We start from the raw sequence: 21,391 nt of genomic DNA, 5'->3' as shown, positions 1-21,391 counted from the left end.
CTTACCCAAGGACTGCAGGGCCATCATATAGGCTTAATCTTGACATTATAATTGTAATTTTGATGTAATAGAACTGCTATTTGGTTAAATACATATTTTGCATATTTTGTGTAGATCCATTTTTTTTAACCACACGTGGACATTACGCATTTATTTTTCAAACCACATTGTAGTTTTAACAGTATAAACTTTACCTTGACATATGTAACTGTGGCAGCTGAGCACGATGTAGGTGTGTCATATCACCTGCTCCACTCAAAGGTTACACCACACATCTATAGTAAAAATGTCTGTAGTCATGTGTTCCCAAAACTACTTAATAAGAGGGGGCTTGTTTTTATTTTCAGCAGCACAGATGCTACTGAATGATTGTAGAAGTATATAAAATTATTATAGGAACACACATACAGATAGCAGTGGGTCTCTATCATCCACTTGCTCTTCCATGACTACATGGTGCTATTTGTCATTTTGATCATGAAGGTGACACTACCTTATAGATTACAGGCTACACTGAAGTATAGAATTGAGTGTTTATAGTTTATAGTTTCAAGAATATTATAGATGTATGACCAAACTGACAGAAACAGAGGACTGAGATGAAAAGACGCAATTACAAATCCGTCTGCTACTTTAACACCATGGATAGCGCCATGGATTTATCAATACACAGCACAGTTAGGCTACTGATATTTCAGTGCCATGGCCTGGGTCATAGATTTTAACTTATACCAACCTCCATCAGATAAAGGATCAATGAGGACTGGACTAACATATTCAACTAAATATCCCCTCTGCTCCAGCACTCTCTCTGCAACTAGGGGATGGATAGGAGGGATGGTCCACTCCCCTCATCCTCCCTCTTACTTAATATAATCATTTATTTTATAGCCTATTTGTGATAATGTGATAATTAATCACTTCATGTTAAATCACTCCTCAATCTCTGTTCAACCTTTCAACATGTGTTTTTTTTTTTTTTCCTAAAGTCTTATTTTGAAAGAGGTATCCGGAAGTCTTTCTTTCCCCCGGTGGGCTTGACTGTCTTGCCCGGGTGATGATTTGCTTACTCGGAGCAGGACTGAGTTTGGAGCGGGTACTGTGAAATGTGTAACCATGATGTTGCCTGGATAATCAGCGGAGGACGTTAGAAAACAAGAGGTAAGAGAAGCTGTGACAGTCTCTACTTTTCTCATCTCTGCTCATATTTTCTGTCAGACATTTCTGCTCCGATCAACTACTTTTCATCCTCAGACGAATTGTAATAATTAATTAGAGAGAAATACCAGTTTGATGACGGGTTATTATAATTTTCCATTTACATTAGACATGTTGAAATGCACCCAAGTTTGCCTGCAGCCTGATTTGGGATTTTATAAACTTGATTGAGCTCAGACTGGACCGCAGCTTGTTCAGTTCACCGTCACATTCTTGTGACTATTTTGGATAAATTGGCTCTTTTCTTTTGTGGCGGGACGCGTCTCCTCTAACAGCGTACAGGCAGTAAATAACACGTGTTGTGGGCATTCATTTGTCGCAATGTGTCAGGATATTAAAGGTAGATTTGTGCGTCTGCACCTGATGCGCTCTGATGTTGCGGATAGTTGAGGATGCAGCCCGCCAGCATCACTCGAGGTGCTGCTGAGTGGTCCTGCAACAATAAACATTATATAGCCTAATCATCACCCTGATTGCTATTTACGCCTTTAAATGTAGTTTTAAAAAAAAACCCGCATCCCAGTTTAGAATGCGCTTCATTTTCACGCTTTCATCAATTTGATAGTTTGATAACTTATTTGAGGTATTTTCAGCCAGAGTGGCTTAATTGTCTTTAACACATCTAATCATGAACGTGCGCAGCTTAAATTAACTAATCAGCCCTGCAAGGCGTCTGTTAATAGCAAGCCTACCTGTTGAGGGCATCGATGTGTGTGTGTGTGTGAGAGAGAGAGAAAGAGAAAGAGAGAGAGTGTGTGCGTGTGTGAGGAGCTTGATAAATTGAACCGTCACCTCTCAGTATGCAGACGTTATTACAGCGACGTGACCGCTCTCAACGAGACCTCAGACTAATCACCTGCAATGGAAACTGTTGCTTTGCGCTTATCGACCTGTTGTTTGCTGTTTGCTCCTTAATTCAAATAAACAAACGTGTAGGCTGCATGAAATAAAAACCTCAGAAGACATCACTTAAAGCTTTACATTTCATGAAATGATTTGATATTTGTGGTTTGAGTGCTTTAAAAAAAAAATGTAATTGATTGACCATTAGTTCAAGTGAACACTGGGGTGTAATTAACTGGCTTTTAAATCACATTGTGAGTAAGGCCGGCACTAATGATCCTCTACCCTCCATCCACCCACAGACCTACAACCAGCTGAAGGCAAGTGAAGCAGGCAGGACAAGCCACACCTCATGCGTGGGTTCAGCAAAGGTGCGAGTGGATACGGATCTGACAAACATGGGTGTGCTCCAGCTCCACAATCCCACTCACCCCAGCACACTTCTGCAGAAGGCCAATCAGATGCGTCTGACCGGCACCTTGTGTGATGTCATCATCACCGTGGACGGCCAGGAGTTCCCGGCGCACCGCACCGTCCTGGCCTGCACCAGCAAAATGTTCGAGATCTTGTTCCACCGCAGCAGCCTGCGCTACGCACTGGACTTCCTGTCCCCCAAAACCTTCCAGCAGATCCTGGAGTATGCTTACACCGCCTCCCTTCAGGCCACAGCGGAGGATCTTGATGACCTGCTGTACGCCGCTGAGATCCTGGAGATAGAGTACCTGGAGGAGCAGTGTCTGAAGGTGCTGGAGACCATCCAGGCCGAGGAGAGCGAGGACGTGTCGGTGAGGAATAACAGCTCCGGAGACCACAGTGACCACAGCCGGGCCAGGCACTGGAGGCACATGTTGATGTCCAAGAAGCATTCCATACAGGATGGACCCATCCGCACCACTCCCACTGCCCTACACCACCTGGCGCTGTACCACATGACGGAGAGGAGCTCTCCTGGTGTTGAGCCGGACGCGGCTCCTGAATCAAGCCCCAAGCTGGACACAGAGGTCAACATGGAGAGTTCCCAGCAGCCTCAGCACCTCAGTGCAGAGTTATCCCAGGTCTCATCCCTGGATCCTGCCAGAAGTATAAAGTCAGAAAATATGCAGGTGGATGATGCCAACGGCTGTGAGGGCAGGTCCTCCAGTGCAGGGGAAGGAAGCTGCATGTCAGATCAGCCCAGAGACGAAGGCCCGGGTACACCTCTGAGAAGCAGCGTGATCACCAGCGCCCGAGAGCTGCATACAGGCCCGGAGGACGGAGCACAAGTGGTGGGAAACACTCTTGACTCTTTCCCCGGGATTGCCGAGAAACATCTGGCCTCCATATACTCTGTGCCCTCCAACCACACAGGGGAGGGGATGATGCCAGTGTCTGTGTCAGTGACCCCGTCCCTGGGTGTGCCACTGGACCCGAGGGCCTACAGCGGCCTGCTGCACCAAGGGTTGCTGCACAGGGAGCTCCTCAGCAGGCTGGGCCAGTTTGCAGCCGGGATGAGGCACGAGAGCCAGGCTCAAAGCCAGCAGTGTTGTGGTGAATGTGGGCTTCAGCTGCACAGCAGACAGGCCATGGAGCAGCACAGGTAAGATGCACAAAACATCCAGCAACAACGCATTTTTTAACATTTTCTTGTATTATATTTGAAATCTATTTTACTATGCTATATTATCAAATTAAAGTACAAAATCTAATTACAGGTTAAGGAGCCTCAATTTTTGTCTCAGTAACATTTTGCTGGAAAAAAACCCACCAAAAAACCTGCTGCATTCAATGCTCAACATTTTTACTGACAAACACGTCTCAAGTGTGATCAAATATGTGAGGGATATGCAGGTGCATGTGTGTTTTATGTTGAATATTAGTAGTTAATTATGCTTTCAAGAAAAGCATGTGTCTCTTAAATTGAACAGTCTCTTGGTTTTTAGGATTTTTTTTCTTGTACTGCGATGAGAGTTAAAAGCTGGAGGGAGCAACAGCAAATATGTTAATTTCTTCTCAGGGACACCTGCACTCATGTCTTAACAGTGAGACGTCTTGGGAAGTTTTGAATCGGGTCTTTGTGAGGGATTTGATATAAAGAGGCCTTGGTGTCGCATAACGCTGTTATTTACAAAGCCTTATTTTTCTAAATTCTGTTTGATTACTTGCGCAGAAGTGTGCCTCACACAACAGGCTGTCTCTCAGCCTATTTGATATGCATTCCTCTGCAGCAGCAGAGAGAAGCCGCTCAGCAGGGACCAGGCTGGACGCTTCAGCTAGATGATGGATAACTTCTGCTTCTGTTGTTTTTGTTTACTTTTCCCTTTATTTATAAGCTTGTCAATTCATATTTTGTCACTGCACGCAAAAACTTAGCAACTATATCAATGACAACTCTCATTAGCTTGATTGCAGATGTTTCTAATTGTGCGTGCTTGGCACTGTTTGACTCATCACTAATCATTAGCAACAAGACAATCTGTGAGTCCCCAATCCTAATATGCTAACCCGTGATTACTATCTCAGCATCAACCTCCAGCCTTTTCTCCCCATCCACGCCTGTGACTGATATGTCAGCCTCGTGCCACTCCAGAGTTGTGAGTTGAGAAACCGCCCGGTGAAACAAAGCTTCCTGTGGGATATTTAGTGATGCGCGTTGCTTACTCATGGAGACAGGTTGATGTCCACAGGTTGCAAGAGCTGCATTGGTGGCACTGCTTGAGGATGTAATAGTTGCTGTAGGTCTGTAACCAGGTCACTGAGCATACACCTGCTGTGCAGATTGACATTTTGTAGTGTTGTTAGAGGAAGATCTCCTGGCTCTGCTTTAGTATTGAAAAGTTTGGATTTCTTTTGTTTTATTTTCTTAATTTCTTTTTTTGAAATGTATAATTTAAATGTATTAATTGTTTTCCAAAGTTTTGGAAGGCGATGCTATAAAATGGTTGATACAAGATTAAACTATTTTAGGGAATGTTTAATTGCCATGTCTATCATGTAAAGGTATCTTTTTGGCAGACAAGATGCTGAAACCTCTAATATAAATAATATTCTTTATAGAGGGGAAAATCATCATTTTGGAGAATGTTTTTATTCTGACATGTCAGTATCATTAGAATTATTATTAAAATGATATTTTTTAGGAATAAAGCTTTTTTAGTATTTGTGGTATTTTTTTACTTTTATGAAATAGTTAATAGTGGAGAGAAAAAAAGGAAATTTGCAGAGAGAAAGACAGATGACAGGCAGTAAGGACATCATGGTTCACACCTTAGACTGCCGGGCAATCGGGAATCTCAAAATAGAAGCTTTTCAAGTCTCAAATAAATGTTCAAGTAAATTGTCGTCATCAAATTCAGTCAAATCAAATCAACCATCCTGTGCAGGCAGATCCAAAATGATTTATTCCACTAATATTTGAATGTTGGTCACTGGTTTCATGTGTGTTAAAGTACAATTCAGGACTCATTTATGTTGACCACAGAGTGTGTTTTAATGTTTAACGGGAGTCTTTTTAGGCCATTTGCTCTGCTGTTAGCGGGGTGATATAAGGATAACAGTACAGATGCCTTGCATGCTTGAATGTCTGTGATATGATATGATAGGTTTTGCTGCCGGCTGAGCTTGAGCGAATCATCTTCTTTTCTCCTTTTCAGTGCTGTTACAGGAGAAGCGTGTGTGTGTGTATGTGTCCGTGCGTGTGATGGTAGGATGTGAGTTTGTGTGCATGTATTTGCTCTGTGTGTGTGTGTGTGCGTGCATGTGAGTGTGTGTGTGTGTGTGTGTGTGTGTGTGTGTGTGTGTGCGCTCAGTGTCTTGCATTGCTGGCGGGTGGAGGCACGCGTATGTCTGCACTCTGAAATTAGCCAGATATCCTATTGTCTGTGTTCTTTTAGCATTCATGCGTTGTGATTCACAACTCCAAGGGCCTCTTACACTAATGATGTTGCATTCAGCGAGGGATTCTTGCCGGAATTAAAACATGCTCCTCTTGTTACGAGGACAATGATGCTTCTGGGTTTGGGAGACCTTACAGAAAAGGCGCAGAAATTAGATAGTTTTATTATCACAAGTGCGCTGCCTGTGTTCTTCTCGCTGTTAACACGCTCACATTAGTGTTTGTCTTTCCACAGGAGGCTGCATAATGAGGAGAAGGGCCATGGCTGCGAATACTGTGGCAAACACTTCCAGGACAGCATGCGTCTAAGGATGCACATGCTGTCTCACACAGGTACTTAGTAACTCACACACTCTCATCTCACAGTATTCAGTGCTTATGAAGTCTCTTGATAGTCGGCCTTTCAAATGCACCTGTTCATACTACAACCCCTCCTCCTACCAGTTAGTGCTGCTCCGAATACTTGGATCATGCTTTCTTTTCCATGCTTAGGTCTGTGTACCTCTCCCTCCCTCTCCTCTCTTCTCCTCTCTGTCTCTCTCTAGTCTCTCTCCATTGAATCGTTTCTGTGTTTTTTCGGAGAGACACTGGCAGCTCGCCAGCTCTGCCCCTTCTGAGTGATGACATCATCAGCTGCCGGCAGGCCTGGGTGTTCTGCCAGTGTTCCGAAGCGTGTGTGATGGCTCGCTCGCAGATGTGTGTCCAGGAACACACTGTACCCAAATGCAGACTTAATCAGACCTGACTGCTCTCCCAGCTACTTTATCCAAAATAGAGAAAGAGGAGCAGGGGGGAGGAGGGGGGAGATCAGGGACTAAAAATGAAACTAAAACAGAAACAGAAACCTCAGTTGGAAAATGTGTATAGACAAGGCAAGGTCCCTGTCCTGTCTGCCTGTTTCTCTGAGGATTGTTCGGGAATGACATCCTGCTGACAGATGAGAGAGAATCTGCTTCTTTAAACTTACAAAGGACTTCACCTGAGTCGTCCCTTTTGGCTCTTGTATACCCTCTGAATAACCCTAAACACACACACACTGTCTTGGATTGCTCTCAGACCTCAACAACACGCTTTGATTTTCAATTGGCAGTGACATCTACAACAGCAGTACCTTTAACCTAATTTGAATTTTTTGCATAAACTCTCAACATCCCAATGTGTCAACCCATAATACTACAAAAAAGAGATGTGGATCTCATTTCTTTGTCACTGTGTATTTCGGTATAGCAGCCTTAGATCCCGCTGGTTGCTAAGGAGCGAGTGCTCCACTGCTCTAATGGGCTGATTTGGTATTCAGCTCGATGCTGGCTCTTATTTTGGTATGCCAGACAAAGTGTTTTGATGGAGGACGATTGCAGCCGCGTCTGGAGACAGTTTGATGGTTTATGGATGAGAGCACACTCCGTGCCTTTGACTGCACAAGACAATGCACTATGTTCTCTTCTTCCCTTATCACACAATCTCACACAACACAACACACCACACTGGACAGCGTCACACAACATCAGGATCTACAACATTGCTGTAGTGTTACCACTATATAAACTACTCTCTACCAAGTTTTATTTTTGCTCCGTGTAACAAAACGCGCCGTTCCAAAACAGTAACAGTTTGTTTTCAAAAATTGTTGTTTTCAGAAATGAACAGATTGGGGCTTTTTTTGTTATTTGTGTGCAACACTGGGAACAGTGGCACAGTGTCTGTGTATAGAGGCATCATAAGAGTTGAAAGAGGACCACATTTAGGCTGTAGCGCTCAGAGTTCCCAAAGCTTGTGGGTGTTTTAATGAGTCATTTTAACTTCATTTAAAGCCAGCTGAGCAGAAAATAGATCAGTGAATGAGCCCTGGGCCAGTATGGATCTGCAACCGATTTACATCTCTGTGAGAGCCAACCCACATCCAAACAGCTGTGTGTGTGTGTGCGCGCGCGTGTGTGACTGTGTGAAAGAATGTGTGTGTGTGTGTGCATGCATATCTGTCCTATGTGTCTGTCTGTGCAGGTGTGAGGTGAGTGCAGAACAAGGATTGAGCATTTCTGCAAGCAGTATGCATACTTGTGTCTTTCATGTCTTCATCAGAATAGACAAGGGCATTCCAAAGGTGAACTGGGAACTGTAGTTACAGTGTATGCGATGGGATTTGGGGTGTTGACTCTGAAGTGCTTTTTTGATAAAGGGATGTGCCGCAGGCAGGAAGCGTCTGCTGTAGAGAGAACACCCAGTCCTTCTGTGGCCTCTCAGGCAGACAGTCTGCTCACTGTTCAGAGACTGATAACAGGGCACGGTAAATAAAACTCTTCAGCTCAGCTCTTTTTTGTCAAGAAGAAGGGCCGTTGCACCCTGTCTGGTGCCTTTGTTTGTCCTGAGTTGTGTTTTTATGGCGGTTTCCTCCACTCCATTGTACTGTGTGCATTTGCTTCCTTGCGTTAACACCTGAAAAGCACAAGTGTGTGACAAGCGAGGCTCTTTGGTGACTTTTGAAATAGGGTGCCTTTGTTCCTCTCTTGTTGCCCCCCCCCCTCCCCAGTGTTTCTTTAAATGCTAGATTAACTGACATACTATGCAATTACAAAACACACATGTTTGTGTTAACTGTCTGATCAAGATACCGTCTTATAAATTTGATTTTATCTACAGCTCCTGCAGAGGCGCTGGTGTGTGATCAGTGCGGAGCAACATTCTCCTCAGAGGATGCTCTGGAAGCCCACAGGCAAACACACACAGGTATTTTACAAACATGTATGCATGCATTAACACTCCTTACACACACGCACATGTACACATTTAACCTGGGCAGCATGCATTGAGCTGTCGAACAAGCCGTGACTACTGGACTTGTGATCGTGGGTCTTAACTTGCTCGTCATGCTGGCTGGGTTAAACTGTTCCTGTCATGATGCTCCATAATTTATCAACAGGGAGGTGGCCTCCCACCTCTCTGTTGATAATATCACTCACTAATATCTCTTGGCATCCAGACGCACTGCATGCCACTTTCCTACAGCCGTAGCTTTAGAGTGCCAGCATTACAGTTTCACAGACATACTATCCTCACGTCCGGCTGTGGAATTATTTACCTCACACTCGCACAGTCAACAACAAGACGAACACCTTTTGTCTTTTGCAATGATCTCAGATGAAGAAAATGTCTATCACTGCTTTTCTTGTACAGAATATGTGTGGCATTAACAGTTGGCATCAGGATGAATCCAAATATTATTTTCATAAAAAGTGGACAGTGATTTAGAGATTTCAACTTGGGTTCTTATAAATGGGTAGATCAGTACTGGTATTATTAATGGTACTACTGTAAGAGTATTATCAGTATTATTTACTACTACTATTACTGCTATTATTAGTTTTGTTGTCACCTTGTAATTAGAGTAGACTTACAAATAGTTTGTAAGTTCTCAGTAATGACTTCATCACAGGTAATAAATAATGAATGCAACAACAACTTTATTTATAATCAGAGTGAAATTTTTTCTTGGGGTCAGGTGAAACAGACCACTTGCAGACTTGTTATATATAGAACATAATACATTAAAAAAACACACCACACACGCTCACATAACCTTGTATACATCAATGTATCAGTATTAATTCATAAAAATGAATATAAAGACCTCTTGTGGTTGTATGGATGTGTGCCAACGTTAAAGTAAGTAGTAAGGTCTGTGTATAATCTCTGCTAATATGATTTGTGTTTCAAGCTCTTCAATTATTAAGGAATGACCCCTCCTATAAAGCAGGCTGGTAACCAACCAACCAAGCAACGTAGTACTGATCTAAAGACTAAATTCATTTTAAAAATTGCTAACAACTTTATTAGTAAGCCTTGTAGTAAAATGGTACTATTTAATATTTTGTCACCTCAAGCTCATGGGGGAATACTCAAGAGTAAAGGACAGGTTCAGAAATGCTCAAGTCTGGTATAAAGCAATAGTCAGGTGCCCATGTGAACTTTAGTTTTTCTTTTAATGGACATTAAAACATCCCTTCCTAATGCCCTTTTTGCATAAATGATGGGGGACAAAATCCACCGTTCTGTGCAAGTATGTCAAGTGGATGTCTTCTAAAGTATTTTTAGAATAAAGTTCTCTCTTTTTCTCTGTGGACAGTGTTTCCCAGTTGAGCTGCAGTGCAGGATAATAACAAAAAAGCTAATTTGTACTAAAAAAGGCTTGATTTGGCTAAATTAGACAGCTGAAGCCTGATATTAACGTCAGATAAACTTTTGAATACAGTTTTGCGCAGGAGGAGGACTGCAGCTTTAGTCCTCCGTCACTAACATTGAAGGGACATTTTGTGTGTGGACAGGAGGAATGATTAAAGCAAGCAAAACCTGTTTCAAATGTCCACACAACTGTCTGCAGTGTCCCTGTGGAGTTAATAGAGTAATCTTATGACACACTTGGAAAAATTGTGATCCTACCCTTTAAAAACCAGCGTTTGACTCAAACCTCTAACCATGAAAAAAAAAAAAAAGCTGTGTTGTCAGACGGTACATATGCCTGACAGTGTCTGAGTCCACACCTTTTCTGCAACTGTCAGAGAAAGGTGATAACCCTCTCAGGAGCATTGGCATGTAACTGTAACTCCAGGTGGCACACACAGTATGAATAGTTAATGGACGTGGACATGGAGGGGTGTTAACGATGCCCAGAAGTTTCTACCCTCATCTCCCTGAGTTGTAAACACCCAGAGCTCGGTTTCAGCTTGGCAGCGTATCCAGTGCAGGGTACAGGAGGGCATTACTCTCTCGTTTTGTCATGGTCTGAGCTTAGTCTGCTGTGACGCATGAACCTTATTTTTGACTGACTTTTATTGTAGGCTTCACAGGCTATGACATGAGCTACAAGTAATTTAATCAGTTGTGTCAAGGTTATGTGAGAAAATAATGACATTTCTCTAACTCCATGCAAATATTTACATTTAATAACTATCACCTGTATTTTACTTCTACTAAAACACATGGTGGCCTTTTAGTGTTCAGTGCTGATGGTGCAGCCACAGCATTAATTTGCCATGTGGCATAACCAGTGAGCCAAATGAGTTTCCTCTTAGCAGATTAACACTTGTCAGACCTCAGCAGCTGCAACACTGCTGTCCACCTCCTCTGGAGGGAAAATAATACTACTTTTGGAAGACCTTACTCTGAAGCAATTTGGTAACACTGGCTGCAAGACTAGTTTACATTGAAAGTCTCTTTAGCCATTTTGATATGTCAGAGGTGAACGGCCGTGGGTTGCTGAAGTTTGAGATCAAAGAGAGAAGGGGAGGGTGGGGGAGTTGGGGGCGGAGTAGAGTGTGGGAAGGGATGGGGGTCGGGGGTATGTGAGGACTTCCTGAAGGCAAGAGGATTGCTGCTGGTGTTGGATGCCAGGAGTGAGAGGAAAACAACATCATGTGCTGCTGTTTACTCCTCACTACAGCACTGTCATAGTCTCCTCTGACCTACTTGCCAGTGCCCAAAATAAAAGAATGGATCTGTCTCCGAACTGCTCTCACAACAAAGGGGTTTGTTTCATCAGAGCAAGTCGAGGCTCTGGGGCACCAAGCTTTCAATTTTTGGAAAACCCAAGACTGAAGCTTATCTACAGCACACACAGATATCAAATGTATATGCTTCAAACCATGCTGGCTGACCATTTTGCCACCTTGCCTTAAAGGCAAAGGCCATAAGAGTGCTGGCTTTGTGTACTCACAGCAGCTGCACTGTTTCCACACATTATAGGCTGCTTCATCAAGTGAATAATATTACCTTCTGTCCGAGCTCTAATTAAACAGTGCTGTAGTCCATTCAGATAAAGCCTGGGCTTTATAATGCAACCCTCTTAAAGCAGACCTTTTAGCTTGCCTAATTGCATGTCCGTCATCACACTGCACCCTCCTGTTTAATACCCAGTTGTAATTCATACAAGCCTTAAACTGAAATGAATGGCGCTCCATTTGGCCATTGTGCCCCCCAGTATTTATTTGCACCGACTGTCATGATTCACAAAGCTCTGCTGAGGCACTGTCACTTCACATGGAGTGAAATACAATAAGATATACAAAATATTGTAAACATTCTAGGAATCGAGGCGACTGAAACCGAGCGTGACCTCAATGAACTGGTCCATGGAATGGTGGTTAAACACGAGCAACGTATCTCTTGTTGCATTAATTATTGAGTCGGTTGTTCCTCACTCAGGTAGATTAGCAGTCTACTGATGAACGCCCGGGGTTGTTTAAGGTACTGTAGTGTTTGTGTGTGTGTGTGTGTGTGTGTGTGTGTGTGTGTGTGTGTGTGTGTGTGTGTGTACGTGCGTGCCCCTAGAGTCGTCACATTTACAGGGAGCTGTCTACATGAACGCATACAGTAGGGACATGAATGCACAGGGTCATGTGAGGTCTAGCACATAATGTAGCCTGCATGACTGTGTATGTTTAACTGGGTGAATCATTGAACCAGCAGATCACTGTATATACGCTAGGCCTTAGGACATATTTTGTAGTTAATGTCTTCACATCGCATACTCTAACTGGTAGACATGATCGCCCATGATGTAATATTATTAACTGCCTTATATCCCTTTTCCCATTCAATAGCAGCAGTGGATTCAATAAGCTTTGACTTGGCTGTCATTCACAACTTACTGAAACAAACTCCTTAATAGATCAAATTCTGCTAATATTTATTAAGAAAAGGCCAATTGTTTGCAAAATACTCATTAAAATTAGAGGTTTTGTTTGCACATAATTTAGCAGATATAAAAAGAAATTATTCACAAATCAATCAGTTTAATTGGTGGGCTCCCTACACTGAAGTTAAGATGAACACAGAAGAAATTATACAGATTTGCGGTCTTCACTGAATACAATCTCTTGTTCAATTTGCGGTGGGTTTACTCCCAGATTCTCAGGGTGGGAAAACTTTTGTTTGCGGCTTGAAAAGAAACAGGCTGCGCTTATTTGTGAATGAAGGGATTAGCGCGAACACTTCACCCCAACAAGGACCATGATCCTATCTGGTTGCCTGGACACATGGTTTTGTTTCTTAGGCAGCGTGAGAGCCTGGCTCGCTCCCACCTCAGTTGAACTGAATAAGTGGCAGATGTATGAAGGCAGACCATGTTAAATCACATGAGCATACACACCGTCTTAGTGGAGATATGCTGAAATACACAACAACTGCAAACCATTAGTAACCTAACTGTGACATGCAGTTCAATAATGTAATGCGCACAGTAAAATGTTTATATTTTCTGGCTCATGGGAGGATTGCCTGAGAGTAAATCATTATTCTCACTGTTAAGGCTCTCTCCCACAAGACACAATGCTCAGTCAACTCTCTAGCCTTTGAGGAATACCATTGATTACATGGTATTTACCCCATTGAGGGCCAAGGGTCAGGGGGTCATCCTGTGCCTTAAAACCCAAATCCCAAGCCCATTGTCTGGTTAAGGGTGAGAAAGCAGGGGGCAATGACAGCCAACTTTAGGGCTTATTCTCTCACAAAGAAGCTCCTCTTCACTTACTTACTGCTTACTGGAAAACTCTACAACTGCAAATCCTTTTTGTTTAAAAAAGTTATCAGGGCGCATCAAGGCGAAATGCCACCACTAACACATACAAACACCTCCCTGCCTCCGAAGGTTTTTGTTTACACTTCAAGATATTATTTGTTATTTTTATTTTCAGCTTCGGCTGCGCAGAATAAAATGAAAATAACTGTTGAGCTGCTGTCATCGTGTGTCAACTCGAGATCAAGAGTGAGATTCCTGTGACAGAATATTTGTCATATTTCTTTACTCAAGTTTCAGTATTGTTGGTGACAGAAGGATCAGGCTACAGATCTGTGAGTTTCTGCGAGTGTGCCAGGGAGTAACAATTTACCTTCACAAAGAAGCCAGGATGTTAAACTTTCTGAGAAAACAGAAGAAAGTGTGCAGGTGGCACTGAAATGCATTTAGATATATATGATTGTTAATAAGAAGCTTGTGGAGAGAAAATAATAAAAAAGCTTTTAAGTATCTACAAGTTGGATACTGTGTTATTCAGTTGGTTGAGGGCTATCCTCTGCCTGCACGTCAAGTGACTGTGACCAGTCTGGACACTTTGGAACAGAAAGTACTCCCCCTACTGTCTGCAGCAAATATTGCAAGAGAAACTAGTTAAAGTGGATCAAGGATCTACATCACAGTTCACGCAAAGACTGCATTTTGTGCTTCTTAAATGTTTAGCCATTTTTAGATACATCATTATCCAGACTTCACTGTTGCACAGTACATTGTGAGCAGGCATTAGTTAGGTATGACTCAGGCAGAAAGTAAAGCTGGTTAGACAGTAAAAGGATTTCCTGTATGGTCAGCGGATAAGGGGAGTGGGGAGGGCGCAGAGGCGTTGAGAATGGAGGGTCTTTTGTCTTCAGCTAAAATATTGGGATCCGTGGGTGAGAAAGGTCTTTGGTCATTAGGTGACAGCATAAAGGCAGGGATTGTAGGAGTTGCATGAGGAGCCTATGACTAATGGGTTTGGTCAATGAGGGCCTGAACCTCATTGTGTGCCCTTTGTGTCAAAGTCCACAGGCCAAAGCCTGTGAACAGGTGCAGTTCATTCCACTGGATCGCCTCTCTGTAGGATTGTTAAGATCAGGGAATGTCTTTCATCCCATCGTCTTTCTGTTAATAATTACGAATGATCTATTAGTCTTTTTTGGGGGGAAATTTCAAAACTGTGTTCAAAAAGGAGCACGGTAATTTCAAAAGAAGAGGCTTTTTGTGTCTCTATCAAATTGTGCTTATCTGTGAAATGGGTCTTGCTTTGTTTGAGCAAATTTTAACATGTGGATTAGAAAACAACACGGTGGATATTTTTTTATTTATCCCTCAAACTTTCACACTTGAAATGCTGTCTGCCTGGACCCACACCAGTTTGCCTACCGCTGCAACAGCTCAACAGAGGATGCTATCTCCATAGCACTGCACTCTGCCCTAACGCACCTGGACAGTCACTACTACTAAGTCAGAATGCTGTTCATTGACTTCAGTGCAGCATTTAACACTGTGAGCCACTCTGAGCTTAGCCAGTTTGGTATCAGCACATCCCTCTGCAACTGGACTCTAAACTCTCTAAATAAAAGACAACCTCTCCTCCTCCACTATCACACTGAATACTGGCGTATACCACAAGACCACGTGCCGAGCCCTCTTCTGTATTCCTTGTTCATCCATGACTGCGTTCCTGTCTGTGGCTCACACACCTTAGTCAAGTTTGCAGATGACATCACCTACAGGGATGAGGTTTAGCATCTGGCTATATGGCGTGCTGATAACAAAATGGCACTTAACACCCAGATGACCAAGGCACGCATCGTGGACTTCAGCAGGTTGGGAGCCATGCTTTGTGAGTGTCAAGCTTCAAGTTCCTTCGCATCCACATTTCTGATGATCTCACCTCGTCCCTAATCTTTCCGTGAAAAACAGCATCTTTACTTCCTACGGAGCCTTAACAAAACTTGTCCCAGACTACTGGGGGACTGCATCTCAGTGTACTTTGGCAATTGCTCTGCATCAGACCAGAAAGCACTCCAGCAGGTGCTGAAAACTGCCCAACGCATCACTAGCACCCAGTTACTTACCATCCAGAAGATTAATCACAAGCACTGCCTGGGCAGGGTGAGAAACATCATCAAGGATGTCTCTCATCCATGGACTTTTCACCCTTCTCCCATCTGGCTGGCGTTACAGGAGCCTCTTCTCACCACCCTACTAAACTCCACACCACCACACCACCACTAATACCATCATTGCACTCATTAATGTTTACAGTACTTTAATGAACATATAATTTGCACATTCATATTCTGTCATATTTTGTCTGAACCTTAACACTGTTGAAATAATGTTGCAACTATACGGTTTACACTCTGTATACTTAACCAAATGTACATATGCTGTACATGCTGTTTACAACCTATTCTCTAGCTCCACTTCTCATCTGTATATACGTATTTAAAATATTTACATACCTAATATTTGTATAATGAAACTCTTCACTGCCCGTCTCTGTACATATTGGAAGATATAGCATCATTTATACTTTTGCACTCACTCACTTTTCTTTGCACTCATCTGTAAATAATTCTATATTTTTGCACTTCTGGTTGGATGCTGACTGCATTTCATTGGGTTTACACCCGTACTCTGCACAATGACAATAAAGTTGAATCTAATTTAATTTAAAATTGTGAATTTACTTGATTTGTTTCTCTTTCTTTCTACTTTGAACAGGCTTGTCTGTTAACTTGATTGAACCTAAAGCAAGTGTCTGACACTCTTCCCTCTTAGTATGAGTGTGCTGTATCCCTTTCCCTGCGTTAATTCCAATTTAATTGCCAGTTGCCTCAAGGCACTTCAATAACAGTAACAAATGATTTGATTTAGTGGACCTCATCAGACTGCATTTTAAATGCGACACAGCAACCCCACTTGAATTCCAATGAAGTGCTGGCACGGTCCTCTGTTTACTAATGATCCTCCGCTGGAGATGTCTGATTGAATCTGAGTCAGGAGCAATGGGACCTGCAAGCATTGTAAATGATCTGCAACCTGAGCAGACAGAGAAATAAGGACCTCATAATCTCACATTAAAGCCTTACTCTCAAGGACATGCACATTATGTCCAATGCGACTGATTAACCAGTCCCTCAGTTTTACCACACATATGAATTTGCATCGGTGAGAATGCCAGAACGGATTTAAGTGCTGGCGTACACAAGTGTTGACTGTATGACAGCCAATGTATCTTCTTCACATAGCCATTTTGACTTAAACTACCCTGCCAGCGACTCCCTATCTGTATTCCTCTCCACACTCTGTGCAACAGGAAAGCAGCCCCAAAGAGATGCCAGGTCACACACAGGATTAAACTGGATTGTGTTTTTTCCTGCAGTCCTGCCTTTAATGGCTTGATATCACTACTTAACATTCTGCACAGAGCGCATAGTGTAGGCATCATTTGGGGTGGAGCTACTATCAGCCGCTCTTTAAGCACAGAGACAGAGGACTTCACAGGCTGGAGCTGACTCCTGATGGGGAATGAAGAGAATAATTACACATCTAACACACCAGGAAGGAGCCATTGATTGTGTGATTGACATGCTGTGCATTGTGTGGGAAATTCTTAAAGAAAACAATGACTTTCATGGTTTAAAATAGAATGTATAAAGACTCACAGTTGAAAGTGCCTCTGGGCTTTTAGGGGAGTTAGTTTAGGTAGAGGCACTTGCTCTTTGAAAGAAGCTTTTCCCTCAGAGGACTCACACAAAAGTTGAAGTGACCCAGTTTCCCCACTTAAGGCCCTTTCTGTGTATGGTACTAAAATAACTGTGCGTCTGTGTCTTGTGCGTTCTCCAGGGACTGACATGGCGGTGTTCTGTCTGCTGTGTGCAAAGCGCTTCCAGACCCAGAAGGCCCTGCAGCAGCACATGGAGGTCCATGCAGGCATGCACAGCTACATCTGTAGCCACTGTGAGCGCCCCTTCCCAAGCCACACCACACTCAAACGACACTTGCGCTCTCATTCGGGTAAGAGTCAGTCCATTTGCACCATCACGCTTGTTTATAGTGTTATCCCCTGTCATTTAATATCGACAAGTAGTGTCAAAATAGTGGATAAGCCAGAGCCATCTTTGAAGACAAAAGCAGCTGTATTTATTTTTGTATTTGGGTTAAATTCCTCAGGTTATTGGCTTTAAGGTTTGAGTTGATTTGCATGCATCTTCTCCCATCCCCCTTTTTCCTTCTCTATAAGATGACTCACCTCTCTGATGACAGCACTGTACCGTTATGGCCGGTGCATAATTTGGGCAATTTCATCCTGTTTATATTTTGGGTTCTTAGACAGCCTTTGGGCTTCTGCAATTCACAGCTGTCAGGTCTAGTGTGGTTCACCCAAAATGATAGAGGAAACCCAAATAAATATTGAAGGAAAAGCAAATGGAAATGACTTGTCTGTGTGTTCTACCGAGGGTGAGTCTTAGTGCCGCAGGAGACGGAGAGATATTTACTGAAAAGATGTCCCCCTTTCTTCTTTTACCTTAAATAACACTCCCAGCTGTCAGGACGGCTTGATGTCTAGACAGGAGAAATACATAATTGATGTGAAGAGACAGAAGTGAAGGGAGTTTTGGCCATGGCAGCGTATCTTGTTTGTATGCCATTCTGCTTGGAAGTAACATTTTGTAAATGTCATCTGCTCCACAGTGGGGTGGGGGATTGGGGAGAATCGGCCTGTAATGAGGAGAGCAATGTATCCTCTGACTTGACTGTTGCTGTGGACACTGAGATAATGAGGCACATAGGTCATTGGAGATGAGTCAAACCCTCAGCCTAGGAGAGAAATAGATTAACTACAGTATAGAGAACAGAGCAGCACATGCCTTAGAGGACTTTTATTAGCTATTAGCAGACAGCCAAGAGGAGTGTCTTCATGTCATAACATTTGCAACATCTGAGAGCACATTATTCCCCTGCTTGATATGCATGTGCAAAAAGAGGGCTCTGTTTCAGCTTGACCTATGCAGTTACATATACACCATACCATGTCATGCCAAGGAGAGAGTTAGCCTTAAATGCCTCTCATGAGATAATGGGTTGTGTTGGTGTTGTTGTGGCTGCTGTTGTGACATGACTGTGTTTTTCTAGGCGATCACCCGTTTGAGTGTGAATTCTGCGGGAGCTGTTTCAGAGATGATGGAACGCTAAGGGGCCATAAACGCATCCACACAGGAGAGAAGCCTTATGAATGCAACGGCTGTGGGAAGAGGTTCAGCCTCAAACACCAGCTAGAGACACACTACCGTGTACATACAGGTGAGAGAAGTCAGAAGAAATTGTCGCATTGGGTGACATGTTACCTCATTATTATGAACATGGGCATTGATGTTTACTTTGAAACAATCCCATGTACACCATTCTGTTGCTGTAATCACCTGGAGTGTGTACTAATCCACAGCTACAAAATACAAGTGCATCTGTTTCTCCTAATATTTGAGGAAAAAATACAAAGATCAGCTGTTTAAGAAGTTATTGAGGCCTTGTGAAAATATAACATTGGACATGGACACACAGTGTAGGAAAGTCAGAAAAGTGTTGACAGTAAGAAAGATATAAAGTAGAATTGGAGCAGCAACAATTAGTAGATTAATTGATCAACAGAAAATTAATTAACAACAATTTTGACCATTCATTTATTGTTTAATAGTTTTAAGCATAAATGGACAAAAAAATGCTAGTTAAGTTTTCCAATGTCAACATTTCTGTTTTTTCTGTAGTAAATTGAGGCTGCATTTTAATGAATGGCCTTATTATTATATTAATCTAATTAAACCTAGACTGAATAAATCCTAACCACTGAATGCCTTTATAATTAATTATTTTATATTAACTACTATTAAACAATTCAATTCAATTCTTAGAATTTTCAACAAGTCAAATTTCCTCTTCAGCTACATTTTATTGACTGTTACCTGATATGTCACTGCCTCCGCTGTATTTGTGGTGGATGACACTGTGGCAAACTGATATAGGTCTAATTCTAGAGAACAGGCAAGTGCACACACACACACACACACACACACACACAGACAGACACTCAACACCACAACTAGTACAGTAAACTGAAATACAGGTGAATCCTGTTTCATCTGGTGGGCCTTTGGCTTCAGGTCAACAAGGTTAATGCTGTGTCGTTGAATTTTTCAGGTGAGAAGCCATTCGAGTGTAAGCTGTGTCACCAGCGGTCCAGAGACTACTCGGCTATGATTAAGCACCTGCGCACTCACAACGGAGCGTCTCCGTACCAGTGCACCATCTGCCAGGACTTCTGCCCAAGCCTGGCCGCCATGCAGAAGCACATGAAGGGCCACAAACCAGAGGAGGTGCCGGCGGACTGGAGGATAGAAAAGACTTACCTGTACGTCTGTTACGTCTGAGCAGGACTTGGACCTCATGCACACACACACGCACACACAAAGTCAGTGTTGGATGAAAACCTTGTAACTCTGATGCTTACTGTGTGTCTGTATGGGTTAAAAAATAATAATAATTTAGTTTCTTTTAAGAGAAACTGAAAAATGCATTGTGGGAAGTTGTCAGTCTGGTAGATACAAGGTTTTTACCTGACAACAAAGACATGTAAGCATGATACAAATGTGTGTACATACTAGGGCTGCAACAAGCAATTACTGTCATTATTGATTATTTTTACTATTGATTAATTGTTTAGTCTGAAAAATGTCAAAGAGTAGTCACATTGTGACATTATGACATCTCATATAACTTGTTTGTGGACCAACAGTCCAGCCCAAAGAGATTCACTTTACAATGAGAGAGAAGCAGCAAATTAGGGCTGCAACTAACGATTACTTTCATTATCGATTAATCTGTTGATTATTTTCTTGATTAGTCGATCAGTTGTTTGGTCCATAAAAATGTCAGAAAACGGTGAAAAATGTTGATCATTGCTTCTCAAAATGCAAAATGCAACCTCACGTCTTGTTTTGTCCTGACAGTCCACAGCCCAAAGCTTTTCACTTTACTATCACACAAGGATAAAGGAGCCAAAAAATATTCACATTTAAGATATGAGAACTACTGAATATTTGGCACTATCTTTAAAAAAAAACTGCCACAAAATGATTGGTCAGTTATCAAAATAGTTGTTAATTCATTTTCTGTCCATCAATAAATCATTGCACCTCTACACTAAATTCTTACATTTTTAGAAGACAATAAATATTTGGCATTTTTCCCTGAAAAAACGATGAATAAATTACCAAAAAATTTGACATTTAGATGCCTGATGACTTGTTTCAGTCCTTGTGCACACAAACATACACACACAGGTATTCTCTCTCTCTCTCTCTCTCTCTCTCTCTCTCTCTCTCTCTCTCTCTCTCTCTCTCTCACGCACACACACACACACACACACACACTCAAACACACACGCACACACAGAGTTTTGATAATAACTGTATCTGTAATGGATCCATTGTGGTTAAAAATCAATACCACAATGGCTGCCACTGCTGACCTGTATGTGTAGCAGGAGCTTTTTGATTGATTGCTAAACCATCAGGAAACCTGAGTCATCTTCTATGATTGTGCAGTAAATGCTGAAAATTATTCCACGAAGGCTTGATTGGCTGAACTTTGCAACATTTTCTCTCCTTATTTCCTGTGACGTTTTTTTATTTTTTTTTCTCCTGTTGGGCTTTTATTTTGGACTTGTTTATTTTTTGCATGTTTTACTTGAATGGCTGCCACGTTTTGACCTCATAAGCTTGATCTCATTAATTGCCTTGTCTTTCTTGCAGTGGGTGTTATTTGTTTCGAGGTAGCTGGCTCACAGTTTGCGTTTCTCTTGCAATGTAATAGGTTTTGCTATTTATATGTTGTTTATTTGTTACCAA

At 42.3% G+C, this 21,391-nt stretch overlaps 1 protein-coding gene across 1 annotated transcript; it reads left to right on the top strand.

The window, feature by feature from the left end:
* Positions 1 to 1,059: 1,059 nt before the first annotated feature.
* zbtb16b (zinc finger and BTB domain containing 16b) lies at positions 1,060 to 19,937 on the top strand. The gene is made up of 7 exons (XM_053320674.1): positions 1,060 to 1,161; positions 2,364 to 3,637; positions 6,168 to 6,265; positions 8,570 to 8,656; positions 17,334 to 17,504; positions 18,624 to 18,791; positions 19,683 to 19,937. The coding sequence occupies exons 2-7, from the start codon at positions 2,460 to 2,462 to the stop codon at positions 19,910 to 19,912; spliced, it is 1,932 nt and encodes a 643-aa protein (XP_053176649.1). The 5' UTR covers positions 1,060 to 1,161; positions 2,364 to 2,459; the 3' UTR covers positions 19,913 to 19,937.
* The last annotated feature ends 1,454 nt before the right edge of the window (positions 19,938 to 21,391 follow it).

This window comes from Scomber japonicus, chromosome 6, assembly GCF_027409825.1.
Source record: "Scomber japonicus isolate fScoJap1 chromosome 6, fScoJap1.pri, whole genome shotgun sequence".
Classification (NCBI taxonomy): domain Eukaryota; kingdom Metazoa; phylum Chordata; class Actinopteri; order Scombriformes; family Scombridae; genus Scomber; species Scomber japonicus.
This window is presented reverse-complemented; position numbering and strand designations above follow the sequence as displayed.

Excerpts from the sequence above, each read along its gene's own strand:
- zbtb16b (XM_053320674.1), top strand. The coding sequence starts at position 2,460 with ATGGGTGTGCTCCAGCTCCACAATCCCACTCACCCCAGCACACTTCTG. Across the intron at positions 8,657-17,333 it reads CCACAGGCAAACACACACAG|GGACTGACATGGCGGTGTTC; the intron begins GTATTTTACAAA and ends TGCGTTCTCCAG. Across the intron at positions 17,505-18,623 it reads ACACTTGCGCTCTCATTCGG|GCGATCACCCGTTTGAGTGT; the intron begins GTAAGAGTCAGT and ends GTGTTTTTCTAG.